Here is a 13744-nt window from a genome sequence, read left to right as displayed (position 1 = left end):
GTTTCGAGTGCAAGCTTGGGCCAAGAATGGAGTTGCTACATCAGGGGCCAAATGCAGTGCACTAGGTGGCAAGAGAGGGATCGCTTGGACAACAGGGCAAACAAGTGCAGAGAGTTGTGCATGCAGCTGAGGACAATGTAGAGAGAGAGAGAGAGAGAGAGAGAGAGAGAGAGAGAGAGAGAGAGAGAGAGAGAGAGAGAGAGAGAGAGAGAGAGAGAGAGAGAGAGAGAGAGAGAGAGAGCTTGGCTGTTGGCATCTCCTGCCCCCACTCGGGAACGCTTTCCTTGTAGGATCCTTCCATGCCATCTCTGCCCGTGTCCTCCATACCTTTGCTCCACTATCCCTACGTGCTTGACAAACTGGCGTGCGCACAAGCAACCGCCATTCACTACTTCTAGCTTGCAATCGCATGTCGACAAGGATAAAAAAATCTCCCTTTGCATGCCCCAATAGACAAGCTCGCACATGGCATCTCTCTCTCTCTCTATCTCTCTCTCTCTCTCTCTCTCCTCCTTCACTCTCCTCCACGTGCCTCCTCCACGTGCCTTCACCTCTCTTTTTCTCCTCCAAGGCATAAGAGGATCTGCCTAGATTCCATTGGGAAAAAAAGGTTTCAAAATCGTACCACACTCGTTTCTATACTATAATAAAGGGGGAGGAATCCACCCCCCCCCCCCCCCCCACAAACACATGTCGCAAGCTCCATAATCCGGCCCAGCTACAGTAGTGTCGCCTGCATTTGAGTGCGCTCAATGAGAGAGAAACAGGGTTTGTGCGGAGAGAGAGAGAGAGAGAGAGAGAGAGAGAGAGAGAGAGAGAGAGAGAGAGAGAGAGAGAGAGAGAGAGAGAGAGAGAGAGAGAGAGAGAGAGAGAGAGAGGGGTGGCCTTGTAGCATTGGGACAAGTTATCATAGGAACCGTGGTAACAGAATAATAGAGATAGACAGCAATAAGACAGAGAAATAGATTTTTGTATTGATGAATTTTTACAGAGTTCTGATACAACTGTGGAGCAATAGAAAATGGGCACACTCCGATGTGCGGAGCTCAAACTACCGGACCACCCCAGAGCTTCAATCGGTGTGTCACTTGCATGCAGTGTCTCAATCGCACTCACACTCGCACTCGCAACAGGAGATCAATTTTGTGATGATCTTCAAACGCATCACCCTATAGTTCTTTTAATCTCCCTTTCCTCAAAAAGCGTGCGACTCCCCAAAATAGCGGGCACATCGTCAGCTCCCAAGACGTTCTCATGCTGTCGCTCCATGTTGCCTGCGCCTGTGTATGTGTGTGAATGCGTGTATTCTATGAGCCTGCACCCACAAGGGGAGAGAGAGAGAGAGAGAGAGAGAGAGAGAGAGAGAGAGAGAGAGAGAGAGAGAGAGAGAGAGAGAGAGGTGGCCCTGTTGCATGGATGACGGGCCTCTTATGACGACAATCAGGCCTCATGCTGGGGTGCAAGGGTCCCAAGGCGAGGTGCATATAAGAAAGGCATGAGATCTGATTGCCGTCATAAGAGGCTCGTCATCCATGCAACAGGGCCACCTCTCTCTCTCTCTCTCTCTCTCTGTGTACCGAGGGAATGAAGTGTCTCTTCCCTTGGTTCTCATGGCAAGGAAGACTTCATTCCCTCGATATGCACGCGCGCGCACACACACACACAGAGGCGGCTCTACTGCATGGATGATGGACAGTGCAGAACTTGACGAGGCGAAGGTTCTCAACACCATGGCTGAGAGAGAGAGCTGTAGGTGCTCCTGGTAGCACACATTAAAGACGGGTGTGTCTGCTGATGTTCTCTATGTCACGCTGATGTGGTGCTACCTATGCATGTGCTTGCCTTCTCTACACGTACATTGCGCCCACAAGGGTTCGCACGGTAGATGTCGTGCAACAGTACGGGCTGTTCTATATGAGGATCGAGGGCAAGAGGGACCATGCCGCCTTCGGGGCGGCGCCGTTTTACTAGTAGAACCTAATTATTTGTGGACAAACGGTGTGCCCTCGATCCCTCCCCCAATCTCCCGTGTCACTTAGTGACGATAGTGAATTCGCCCTCATTTGCATACGAGTCTCTCGCGAAGAAATACCCAAGAGGTTGCTTACGGCACAGGTCCATCCTCTCTCTCTCTCTCTCAACTGCAGCCGCTCGCGCATAGGGTTGTTGCACCGATTCAGCAGCTGAACCAATGTTGTATCTAAAGTTACAAGCTCCTTTTGGTTCAGCTGAATCCATGCGGCACCTTGCAACCCTGGTCCTTTTGCAGCAGGGAGAAAGGCAGGCAGGAGAGAGAGAGAGAGAGAGAGAGAGAGAGAGAGAGAGAACATTTCCTTCATGAAGCGTCAAGTTTTGCATAGTGTTTACGTTTTGATTGGAGATGTGGACTCTGGTCTTTTGCCATGACATTTACTTTTTGAAAAACAGCGCCTCTTTTGAGGCAAGGACTGAAGCATGGTGATGGCCACGTGCAGTTCTTCCTACACTGCCAGTGTGGTAAGTCTCTTTCCTCCTCTTTATAATGTGCTAGCTAGGAGTTCTGAACTTCCAAATGCACCTCGTGTTGGTATGGATATTGCCAAGCAAACTTTGTTATGTCTACTAAACATGTGGCTCATATTGCGTCCTCAATGCTGGGTCCCTTGTCAATGTCTTGGGGACATTGTTAGAAACATACCCATATGTTTGAGGTTGCATTGTTCGGTATGTTTGGAGGATGTTTCAGCCCAACATTTCTGTCTTTAAAGAGGTTAAAAACCCTAGAACTTAATTTTTTTTGAGCCGTGGAGCTTAATGAGCAGTTGAAGCTAGTATTGAATGCTCAATATTAAGTTGTAACTTGTAAGTTTCATCATTGTTCGAACTTCTAATGGTTTTTTTTATTAGCATATGTACCTATTACATTGGCTAGAATTTAGATTCATTTATGTTTCAAGCAGCCCTTTAGAAACATAATTTTATACCTATATGCATATGTGCATGCGTATGCGTATGCTTCTTGTATGTTTTGTTGGGTATTGGAGTGCGCATGTATGTGCAGACACACACACACACACACACACACAGAGAGAGAGAGAGAGAGAGAGAGAGAGAGAGAGAGAGAGAGAGAGAGAGAGAGAGAGAGAGAGAGAGAGATTTATTGGATATTCTCTCTTGAGGTGCCAAGCTCACTTGAACTTGTTGTGAACTTGTTATTACTAGGGCATGTTGGCTTCAAAAATATCTGGATCCTCAGGGATGGCTTATTGCTCTCTATCAAAGTTACCAACATATGCAAGTTCACATCCAAGGTCATCAACCGGGATTAGAGAAGTCTTATCCCCTTCTTCTCGCTGGTTTTCGACTGGTTTTCTTCGTCTCAAAATGCTCTCCTTGGAACTTGTGCCTCGAAAAGGACAATGGACTTCTATAAGGTCTATGGCACAGGTGTGGCGGTTTTGAACATCTTTTTGTGTGTGCATGTCGATGGGGTTGGTCGAGAATGGTATGAGTTAAGATGTAGTTTCATCATGAAAATTATAGCATTATTCATGGGGTTTGTATGTGGTTGTCTCTTTTTGATTAGTGATTGGGGGTGGGAAAGGGAGGGCTTAGTTGTATTTCAGTACGTAGGCTCTGTTTTTTTGATACAAGCATATCAAATATCACCTTTCCATGTTCCATGAAGTGCATATGGTTTTTTGATTTTCTGGTGTGTCAAGTGTGGTATGCTGACAAGTCTATTTCTTCCATAGGAGGTTGCAACACAGGCCAAGGTAACAACAAAATGTTTTTTCGACATTGAAATCGGAGGGAGTCCTGCTGGAAGAGTAGTTGTTGGTTTGTTTGGAGAGGATGTGCCAAAAACTGCCGAGAATTTCCGAGCTTTGTGTACAGGTATGTCAAAATTGACTCTCCTCTCATAGCAATTTAAGGATGGTTATACAAATTTCAGCTGTTTGATTAGCTAGTAATTTCCAACTTTTTTTTTGAGAAGAAATGTCTTCTTGCTGATGCTTGACACTTGTTTTCTTGTAAACTTTTGGAAAGTCTTTCTGTGATTGTATTAACATTATGGGTGCTTGTTTTCTCATGAGATATCAGGCGAAAGCCTAACGCTAGTTATCTTAGTTTTGAACCTCTGTAGCTAATTGCCAAGTTTATCCATTTGATAAATATTGATTTCTCCTGTGATGTTTATAAGATCTGATCAATACGTTGTTATATGAACTCTGCCCATTGAAAGAGCGTTCAAATAGTGCTGTTGCTTCTGAGGCAAGTCAGGATAGTTGGACAACCATAGTAAGAGGTTGAAAGTGTTGCATTCATCAAATACATGCTGTCTGTAGGTCTTTTACCTCCTTTCCACATCAACTACTTGACTTCATGCCACTAATTTAGATGAGTATTTTTGCTGTACTAGTTCAGATTCACAGTTGCACACTGTTTTATCAGCTTCGATTGGAAGCCTTGTGCTCTTTGTGGATGGAAATAATTGAATTTCGTTGCTAATCTTCATCCGACTCTTCATCTTGCCTTGCCTTTTTATATCTTTCTTGGGATTATCGAAAAGTGGTTGCAATGATCGTATTAGACCACTAAATATGCCTCTTCTTTTATTCTTTCATTTTTCTTTTCTCTTTTGCTATATTAATCTAAATGAGTGAAACATGGACTAGTTTGGGGTTGTAAAACTTGGAAAGATTGCTTTCTAATTATGTTGTATATTTGTTAGATTCTTCTATTGTAGGCCTTCGTCGCTTGTGTTAACCCACAACTTACTTCTCTGAAGTTAGGGGAATGTTTTAGTAGCCTCTTGTTGATCTGTATTTCATTAATATTAGATCTATAAATAACTTCAAGATGTTTTTTAGTGACTTTTGAGGATTTTTACCCAACTATATGAAGTCAATAAAGGCATTAGACATGGGTTCCCATTCTCATGTAAAGTAATGTTGAGATTTGTTATGAGTTTTTGTTCTTTTAGAGCTTATCATTCTCCAATGTGCTTTTTGGATGTTTGTATTGCCCATGACCATACTTGATTACGTGTGTAGATGGGGATTGTAGGACCTCTTAACGTATCTTTGGAGTTGTTTGATATCGTTTGTGCAATTCTGTGATGAACTTGCAAGCTCATTGTGAAGGGTGGTTATTAACTCTTGTTTGTTTGTAGAGCACTTTATGGCTGGTGTGTGTTCTCTCATTTGTCAAGAAAATGATTTTTGTGCTCAATGAAGTAAGTTTTGTTTGAAAATGAGTTTCATAGATCTTTGTGTATTAGGCATTGACAACATGAGTATTGATGTCAATACTTGTGTGAGCTACTTTGTGATCTATTTTTGTTTTGTTTTGTCTTGGAAATTGTGAAAGGCAAAGGGCTACTTAGATTACGTTGTTTATTGTGAACATGGGACTTTGTTTTTTTTCTTTAAAACTCAAAATTTGAATTGATTAGCATCATTTTGTGATGGTTTGTAGCCATCATCTCATTAGTCTTAACCATTTGTCAATTTAACTTATTCTACTTGAAGTGGATATCAATGTTATCTCAAGTCTCTATGTCTCTTCTCCTATTTCTCCTATTTTTGGCCTCTATAGGCCTTAGTATCCATACAGATGAAGGTCGTTCAATTTTTGGTGTTTGACAAGTGTCTCTCAAAAAGTCTTGAAAGCATTGAAGAGAAAGCGACAGCCTTTCACATGATCTTTCCCAATGCTACATTTCCTTTATTTTGGAAAGGATGCAACAAATGATTTGAAGTTTGAACATAATAATTTTTTACAAACTTTTGATTTTTTTAAACCACAAATCATTTTAAACTTAAGAAAAGGGCTTCCCAAAAGCATTTTTCATAACCAAAGAAATTAAGGGCACACTTAGAAGTTTGCCGGCTATGAGGTCAAAATATTAAATTTGTCGTTTTTTACATTAAAACTTATAAATATTTACAGGTGTTTGTCAAGGCCATCTCATATAATCTAGCTAGGATTTGCAAATTTAATCAATAAAAAATGCACTAATCCTCAGTTTGTTTCAAACATTATTTAAGAATTAAACTAAATTTTACAACTTTACATTAAGGACTAAATAAAAGGTTTCTTTTAAACAATATCTTCTCTCTTGAAGTACTTCCTTGGGAATCTCAACTCCTCGACCCAACTCAAGAGTCTTACCACTCTCAGATTCGTAGATCTACTCCTATACTCAGGGTACGAAACTCGTGGGCTGAGTTCCTTTGAGCATTTTTCCCCCGAAGAGGCTTTTGCCTTACTTTGCTCCAACTTTCTCGCGACGGAAGTACTCATGCAAGCAAACACTCAAAAATCAAAACATGAAAAACGTTACTTTTGAAGTTTCGACACTCGAAATGTAGTTCGATCTCTTCTTAGAAACCTTCTCTCCCAATCCTATTGACAAATAAGGTGTATTCTTGTAACAGACTTGTACACCCCAAGTCGGAAATCTGGCTCAACACACGAGGGAAAACTTATCACAATTAAAGAGAGATGACACAACCCTGCATATTTTTGTGCGTAGAGGTATTGGCCCCAAGTTTTGGCGCCCCTTTCGGTATTTATTTTTATATTAATTTTGAGCATAGTACAATGGTTGAGGGTCCTCTCTTTGCTCAGAGCTCCCAAGCTAATCTGAGGAGAGAGGCCTTGGTAATTCGTAAGTAGGCTTTGGGCCTAAAAGCAGTACATGAAAAGCTACAAGTTCCAAAAGCAGTGGCCTCCAAAAGGTGTACGCAAACCAACGCAATCTGCACCGTAACACGCGGATGTCTGTATTGCCTTCCACGTTAGTGTATTTCACTGGCGTCTGCCACGTCGGCAGCCCTTTACGCATTCATTTAACGCTAGAATGGTAACCTAACAGGACATTAAAGTGTCCTTTCAGGGTTTTGGGAAAAAATTCCAAAACCATAGTAGATCCACTCATTTTGAAAAATTCTTTCATGAGCTTATAGTTCAATAACTACTACATATGGAAAAAATGAGAAACTTGTAATTTTTCTCATCCCTTGGTCACTACAAGCCTCCGCCCAAAATAGCAATCTCTTACCGTTGATTGCATATAAATAAGAGTGGAGATTTTTGTAGGACATGAGATAAAATGCCCCATTAACTTCAATGGGTTGGTGACCAAAAAATATGGTTGCTTTTACCTCACTAATTTTTTTTGGGCAAAAATATAGGTAAAAAAAGTTGCATTTTTGCCATTTTGCGGACCTATCATCAAAGTTTCTATAGTCACGCGCAATACAGATACTATATACATGTTTTCTTAGTTCCCTTTGGGCCTCTGGATTCAAAAGGATCCATGGAGCATGTCAAAAGGATAATGGATCTCTTACAATTGGAACCTTGGGAGCAATGATAAAGTGCTAAATACAGCAAACATGAAAAAACTGGGTTTAGCATTATGACCTCTAGAAACCCATAGAAACTACTCAATATCTAGCCAAGTTTGTAGTCTATGATTAGATATGGTTACTACCTACAAAATATACACAATTGGCCTAAGAAACTAGCAATATTGAGAAAGTTATACTTGCTACTATATAATGTATCGTATTCTTCAGCAATCAAAAAACTCAACCATCATCATATACTATGCTATATAGCATATCATATACTATGCTATATAGCATATTAGGTCCCCCAAAACTCAAGGAAGATTAGCTTTATGTTATACATTACACTTACACAATCAAAATTGAATTTGGATATCAAGAAAGCCACCAAAAAAATCATAAAAGTGCTAATTTTGGCCAAAAAACAGGATTATGCAATTCTTGTAAATTGGTCATAACTTTCAATTTTAACACTTAGCTCTCCCTACAAGCATCAAAACATGTTGAGAACTATGAAGGCCTAACCTCTAGCCATCTAAACCTCACAAACATGAAGTTTAGAGTGGTATAGTTGCCAAAAATTGAAAAAAAAGCCAAAAACAGGACCCATTTTTTCACACAGTTTAGGTTCAAAAATATTGTGCAAGAGTAAGGTTAATGGTGAGATCGATACTCAAAAAAAAAAGCTAAGTTTTTTTCAGCTTATAAGGCAACTTTGTGGATATATAGCACCTAGAAATTCATTTTCATACTCTTCAAATAATTCAAGTAAAATGGTCACTTAAATGGACACAAAAGTGTCAATCAAGGACATAAAAGTGTCCTGTTACCATTCTAGTGTTAAAAGCCCTTTTGACCCCCAGGGTCCCATCGCACGAGACCCCATAAGTTGGAACAACATAAAACTTATAATTTTGTCGGCTTCCACTGAGTCTTGTTCGGGGTGGACATGCCACGTCATAATTTTGTGATAGTTTTCTGGTTTCTTCTCGTAAATCAGCCATGACTACGATGTGTATGGGCTGAAAACACAGAAAAAACAGCAACTTGTCGCGATGGGAACACTCTCTTCGTAGGCACTTCTTTGTGATGGAACTCGGCTACTTGGTCTTGGTCACATATGGTACACTTGCGGCAGCCATAGACATCATTGGTGGTTTCATCTTTGTGCATCTATCGTTGGCTTTTTCTTGTGCCTGAGAGAGAGGATTTGCTGCTACAGCTCCTGGTAGGTGGCGGGAATAGGGGTGGTCTTGCCGGCAAGTGAAACAGGCCCGTCGGGCGGTATTAGACACACAGAGAGAGTACTTTGCAAAAGGAACCTGCGACGGGAATTAACACTTAAGTACACACATGGATCGGAAGCTAGAATGCTCCGAGCAGACATCGACAACCTGTAGGCCCCAAAATTGGTGCCCCTTTCGGTATTTCTTTATTCTTTAAGAGGGTAGATTACAAAGTAGTTGTGGGATTTCTTTACCTCTATCCAATTAGATATAGCCTGTTTTGGCAAAATTTCGACAACATAACAACCCCAAAACTTGTCCAAAACCAATTCCCCTACTGGAACTTACTTCCATTGGCATAAACCCTCTGATTCGTGCCCAAAAACAGTAAATTCAGCTCGCTATATTTACTGGTTTTTGCCTTGTTTTTAGCCCTAAACAGTCCCCGAACTGCCCTCTACTATTCCCAAGGGTTCTGGCGTCCGTATGGCTGAAAAACAATCAAATTACAACGCATAATCAGTGCTGAAATCGCACCTGTACGGTGAGGTTATCACCCTCACCGGTGCCTGCTTTTGGAGTAGTAGTTAGCTACTCTTGTTCTTGCTCAAGGAGGCTTTTGTCTCACCACAAAAGCATGAAATCACACAGCTGTACATCAGTGAAGTGAAGATCCCTCTTGTGGGGCATCACATAGCTGCACGTAGGGGAGAGAGAGCAATGTGTAGTGTGCAGGTCATCACTCCTAGCACCATATTGTACATAGAGTGGAAAGCATGCGCTCCATAGCTCTTAACCTATGACAATATGCAAAATGAGGCCTCTCAGCTACAAAAATCAGCGCCACTTCTTCTTGCATGAGGAAAGTCCATTTTGTGCCACTTGGCGCGTTTACAGGCCATTTCCAGATTCGGGGTTGTCGCCTAAAATTCTCCGGAGTGGTTGCCTAATTGACTTTGCGGCAGAGTTCTAAAATGTTCCCCTTGTCATTCCGAACGTAATGATGCAAACACATTTGATGGCCCAAAATAGCAGTCCCCTAATTTTTAGGAGATGCTTCCATTGGGCTCCCACCGGTCTTTTGACCATCTATCCCCATTGGGACCGCATCCAAAAATGCAATGTGGCCCAACTGTCGGACATTTTCTTTTGTTTTATTTCCGAGAAAAAGATCCTTCTATTAGTTAATGAAAACTGCCCATAGGGCTACAACCACCTCTACAAGAGAGGGCTACAACAAACATGATGGGGAGACTCTCCCAATGAAAAAACAGCATATATACAATGAGGCTAAATCAAGAGATGGGAGAAGGGAAGAGCCACATAGTTGGACGGTGGTGCCATCTGAGCACATCTTGGACCATGGTGTAGAAAGGCCCAGGGCGCCCGAGTCGAAGGAAAGCCTCGCGGCGCTCCCGCATGCGGTCGGAGCTGCCCTGTAGTCCCTGTCACCAGCGTGTGACTACTATCTATCCTTTTTGTTGATTTCTTTCTTATTATCTATTTACTTTCACTTTTTGAAAACACCCCTCGGGAAATCTAACTGCCCTGCATTGCATAGCTAGTGTGGAACTGTCCAGAGGGAGTCCAGGCCTGAGGGCAAGAGAGCACTAAGGTTGGACAAGGACTATGGTTAGCCAAGTGGGGTCATTGACTAGCCAAAGTGGAATCCTTTGCTACAGAGGCTACATTTCAGTTTTGGATGTGGCCACAGTGTACAAAGAGGGTCGGATGACCTAGAAAGATATAATGGCAGCATCTCCTAAAATTTAGGGAACTGCTATTTTGGGACCTGAAAATGTCTTCGCGTCATTACGTGCAGTTTGACATGGGGCTCATTTTGTTACTCTGTGGCCAAGTCAACAGAGGCTGCAGGTGAGATATTTTTAGACCCGAGGGTCTAAAGCGGGAAAATGCACAAATGAGTGACACTTGGCACTCTGAGGCCAGTTTACTACTTATAGAGAAGGCAAAAACGTGATTTATAGCTGGGAGGCTCATTTTGCAAGTCTCTGTCACAGGTTAAGAGCTATGGAGTGCTTGCTTTCCCTCTTATGCACAGTGCGGTGCCAGGAGTGATGCCCTGCACGCTACGCACTGCCCTCTCTCTCCCCTTTGGCAGTATGTTATGCCCCTCTAGTGGGCTCTTCATTTGACCAATGTACAGTTGTGTGGGTTCATGCGCGATTGCCGAGGCAAGAGCCTCTTGCACAGGTACTGGATTAGCTAGCGGCTAATCCCCCCGCAGGTACAGGTGAATTCGGAGAGGTTTCACGCCAGAAATCTCGTCCGATTCAAAGGGCAAGTAGCCCTACAGGTGCGGGAGCTCGAGGACTTGCTAGGGATGCGACCGGCACGCGAAACGGAGCCCGAAACAGTGAATTACAGCCTGCTGTGTATTTTTGCAGGTTTAGGGTTTTGGCCCTAAACGGACCCTAATACCCCCAGGAGGTTCGGGGACGCAAGGGGACCGCTGTACAGGCGATCTGGAGCATTTTCAGGGCTGAAAACAGAGAATTCAGCGTGCTGCAGATTCTCGCCAGGTTTTGGAAAGTGCCCGTATGCGTCGGGAAAGTTAGTCAATGCGTGGGAATACTGACCGTGAAGGGTTCTAGTACAGTTATGCTGCCGAAATCGGGCTGGAACAGTGGAAATTCAGCCGAGTTTGTGCGGGGCAGCTTGTAGGAACCACAGCGTTTATTCCCTCTTTTGAACAATAAAGAAATACCGAAAGGGGCGCCTAAGTTAGGGGCCAATCTGGTGTCTGTCCACTCATACAGGTGCAATCTAGCAGCCTGTATCCCTCTCCCCTTTGTTGTGTCTTGAAAGTACAGGTAAAATAGACGACTAATAATGGGTGAAAGCTAAATCAAGGTTTAAAGTAAAGTCTACCGCCCTTTTTGGATTGAACAGGCCGGTTACATGGTTCCATCGACGGGATTAAATCACTTTTTCCCATAGAAGTGAGCCTTGGTCAGTTTTGGGCTTGAAGACACAGGGATCATAGACCAGACACAGGGAATTGCAATTATGGCTGACAGACCAGATGATGTGATTGAAGAGGTTTCCTCTTCACAGGGTCAACAGACACATGAAGTGGGTGAGTCCTCAAGACCACCACAGACTGATGATGATATATTCAGGACCCAGTTGGTTACTGCTGTGGCTATGTTCACACAAGTAATGCAGAATCCGAGGTTTTTAGCCTTTCTGCAACCTCCTGTTCCGTCTCAGCAAGTTGGGTCACTGGATCATATTCAAAAGCCTGTTAAGGCTCGAACACAGGTGATTCATACCGCACAGTCAATGGAAACACCTGTACACTTGACGGAGAACATGCAGTCTCCACAACGTATACCTAAGGTGCAAGAACAGGTGGCTGAGATGCCAGTTTTTCAAGCTGTACCAATTCAGTCCGCCACCTTTCAGCAGCCTATAGCTGGTTCTAATGGGCAGGGAAGCAACTTACAGGCTATGCAACAGGTCTTCCCACCACCTTCAGTACACCCTGGCTATTTTGGAGGTGGATCGGTATTTCAGAGCATGGCTGGTCATGCACCTGGAAATCAGTTTTATACGCCAGGAACAGTGTTTGGGGGTGCTCAAACGATGATGCCTAACCCCATGTATGGTGTCACAGGTATGCAACCAGGGTTTCAAAGCACTCAGGGACAATTTGGGATGCCACAAGCAAATTTTGGTATGGCTGGAATTACAAATCAGCAGCCAAATATGGCATTTCCAGGTCAAGTTAATAGCGGCCAAGGAACACAGATGAACCTTAATAGTGTTCCCATGTTTCAGTCACTTCCATATGACAATTTAACGCCGCTGGAGAGGCCAACTCCGTACAAAGAAGGTGGCAAAGGAGTGTCATTCACGACCTTTACAGGGTTTGATGACAGGAAGAAGGCTCTTTCATTCCTCCAGCAGTTTGATAAGGCCTATGCAGGGGGAAACTTTACAGAGGCTTCAAAGGTCCGCAAGGCAGCCACTTTCTTGACAGGGAATGCGGGACAATGGTGGACAACTTTATTGCTTCAAGGGCAAGCTCCGTCCACATGGATTTACTTCAAGCAGATTTTTGCAGCAGCATGGTTATCTGATGATTTCGAAGCAGATGTCATGACAGAATGGCACCAGCTAAATGCTGCCACTTGCAGAAATCTGGATGATTACAATCGGAAGTTTTGGAAAGCTCTACTTCCAGTAACTTCCTATAGGTTTGTGCCATTGACAGAACAGATTGAAAAATACTGTTGTGGCCTACCCAAAGGATTGAGAAAGTACTGTACGAAGACAAAAGTCACTACTTTGACGCAGCTCATCGAGGTAGCAAACACTGGCAATGGTTTGCTCAAGGGAGAAGATTGTGAATTTAACAGTGGCGTCAAGGCAAGATCAGGCAAGAAAAATTCAGCCAAGAAGCACGTTCCCAAGAAGCACGTTCCCAATGAGGCTCCTAAAGGGACTCAGGAGTCAGCCAACGCAGGGAAAGACAAAGCTACGGCTGAATCAGAAAAAGGACCAGCAAAGAAATGGAAAAGACGTTTTCCTCGCAAGTCAGAAGAGCAAAAGAAGGTCCTGAGGACAGAGAACAAATGCTTTATATGTGAGCAGCCTGGCCACATTGCTTACAACTGTCCTACAAAGAAAAGGCCAGCTGATTCTGAAGACAAGGAGGACAGGAAGGGAAAGAAGCCCATGGCTGGTCTAGTGCCAGATATGGTGGGCGACAAGCCAAATTCAGATGCAAGTGAGCTTTGCAGAGCATGGGGAAAGGTTAGGGATCAAACAGTGCTTATCTTCTTTGATCCAGGTGCCAAAGCCAACTTCATTTCCCCAGAATTGGCTTCAAAGTTGGGAATCAGACCTGAAGAGATGGGGTATACAGCAGAGGCAGGTTTGGCATGTCCTGGCCATACAGAGGCTGTGACACCCATCATTGGAAAGTTGCGTCTACATATCCAGTCCTATGTAGATGCTGAAGAATTTTACATCATGCCACTGGACGGATGTGATGTGTTGTTAGGTATTCCTTGGTTGTTTCGTGTACAGGGAATCCTGGATGCCTACAACAAAAAGATCACTGTACAGAGCAGGGGAAAGACTCATATTCTGGATGTAAAGCTTAAAGGGGAGTCTATTCCTACTGTATCAGCTTCTGCTATTACTTCT

At 43.3% G+C, this 13744-nt stretch overlaps 1 protein-coding gene across 2 annotated transcripts in view; it reads left to right on the top strand.

The window, feature by feature from the left end:
* The first annotated feature begins 2027 nt into the window (after positions 1–2027).
* Positions 2028–13744, top strand: part of LOC147441667 (uncharacterized) — a 66638-nt gene continuing 54921 nt past the window's right edge. Inside the window, exons 1-4 of one of the 2 annotated variants that reach the window (XM_086483225.1) lie at positions 2028–2115; positions 2428–2496; positions 3202–3426; positions 3735–3876. In XM_086483225.1, coding sequence (XP_086339351.1) covers positions 2455–2496; positions 3202–3426; positions 3735–3876 — 409 coding nt within the window. In that variant the 5' untranslated portion in view covers positions 2028–2115; positions 2428–2454. Of the gene's footprint in view, positions 2116–2208; positions 2285–2427; positions 2497–3201; positions 3427–3734; positions 3877–13744 lie in introns of those variants that run through there. The other variant, XM_086483226.1, reaches the window with a different exon arrangement.

This window comes from Adiantum capillus-veneris, chromosome 15 (genome assembly GCF_014529385.1).
Source record: "Adiantum capillus-veneris isolate H3 chromosome 15, ASM1452938v2, whole genome shotgun sequence".
In the NCBI taxonomy this organism is placed as follows: domain Eukaryota; kingdom Viridiplantae; phylum Streptophyta; class Polypodiopsida; order Polypodiales; family Pteridaceae; genus Adiantum; species Adiantum capillus-veneris.
The sequence above is the reverse complement of the archived record's forward strand: the minus strand, read 5'-3'. Positions and strand labels throughout refer to the sequence as shown.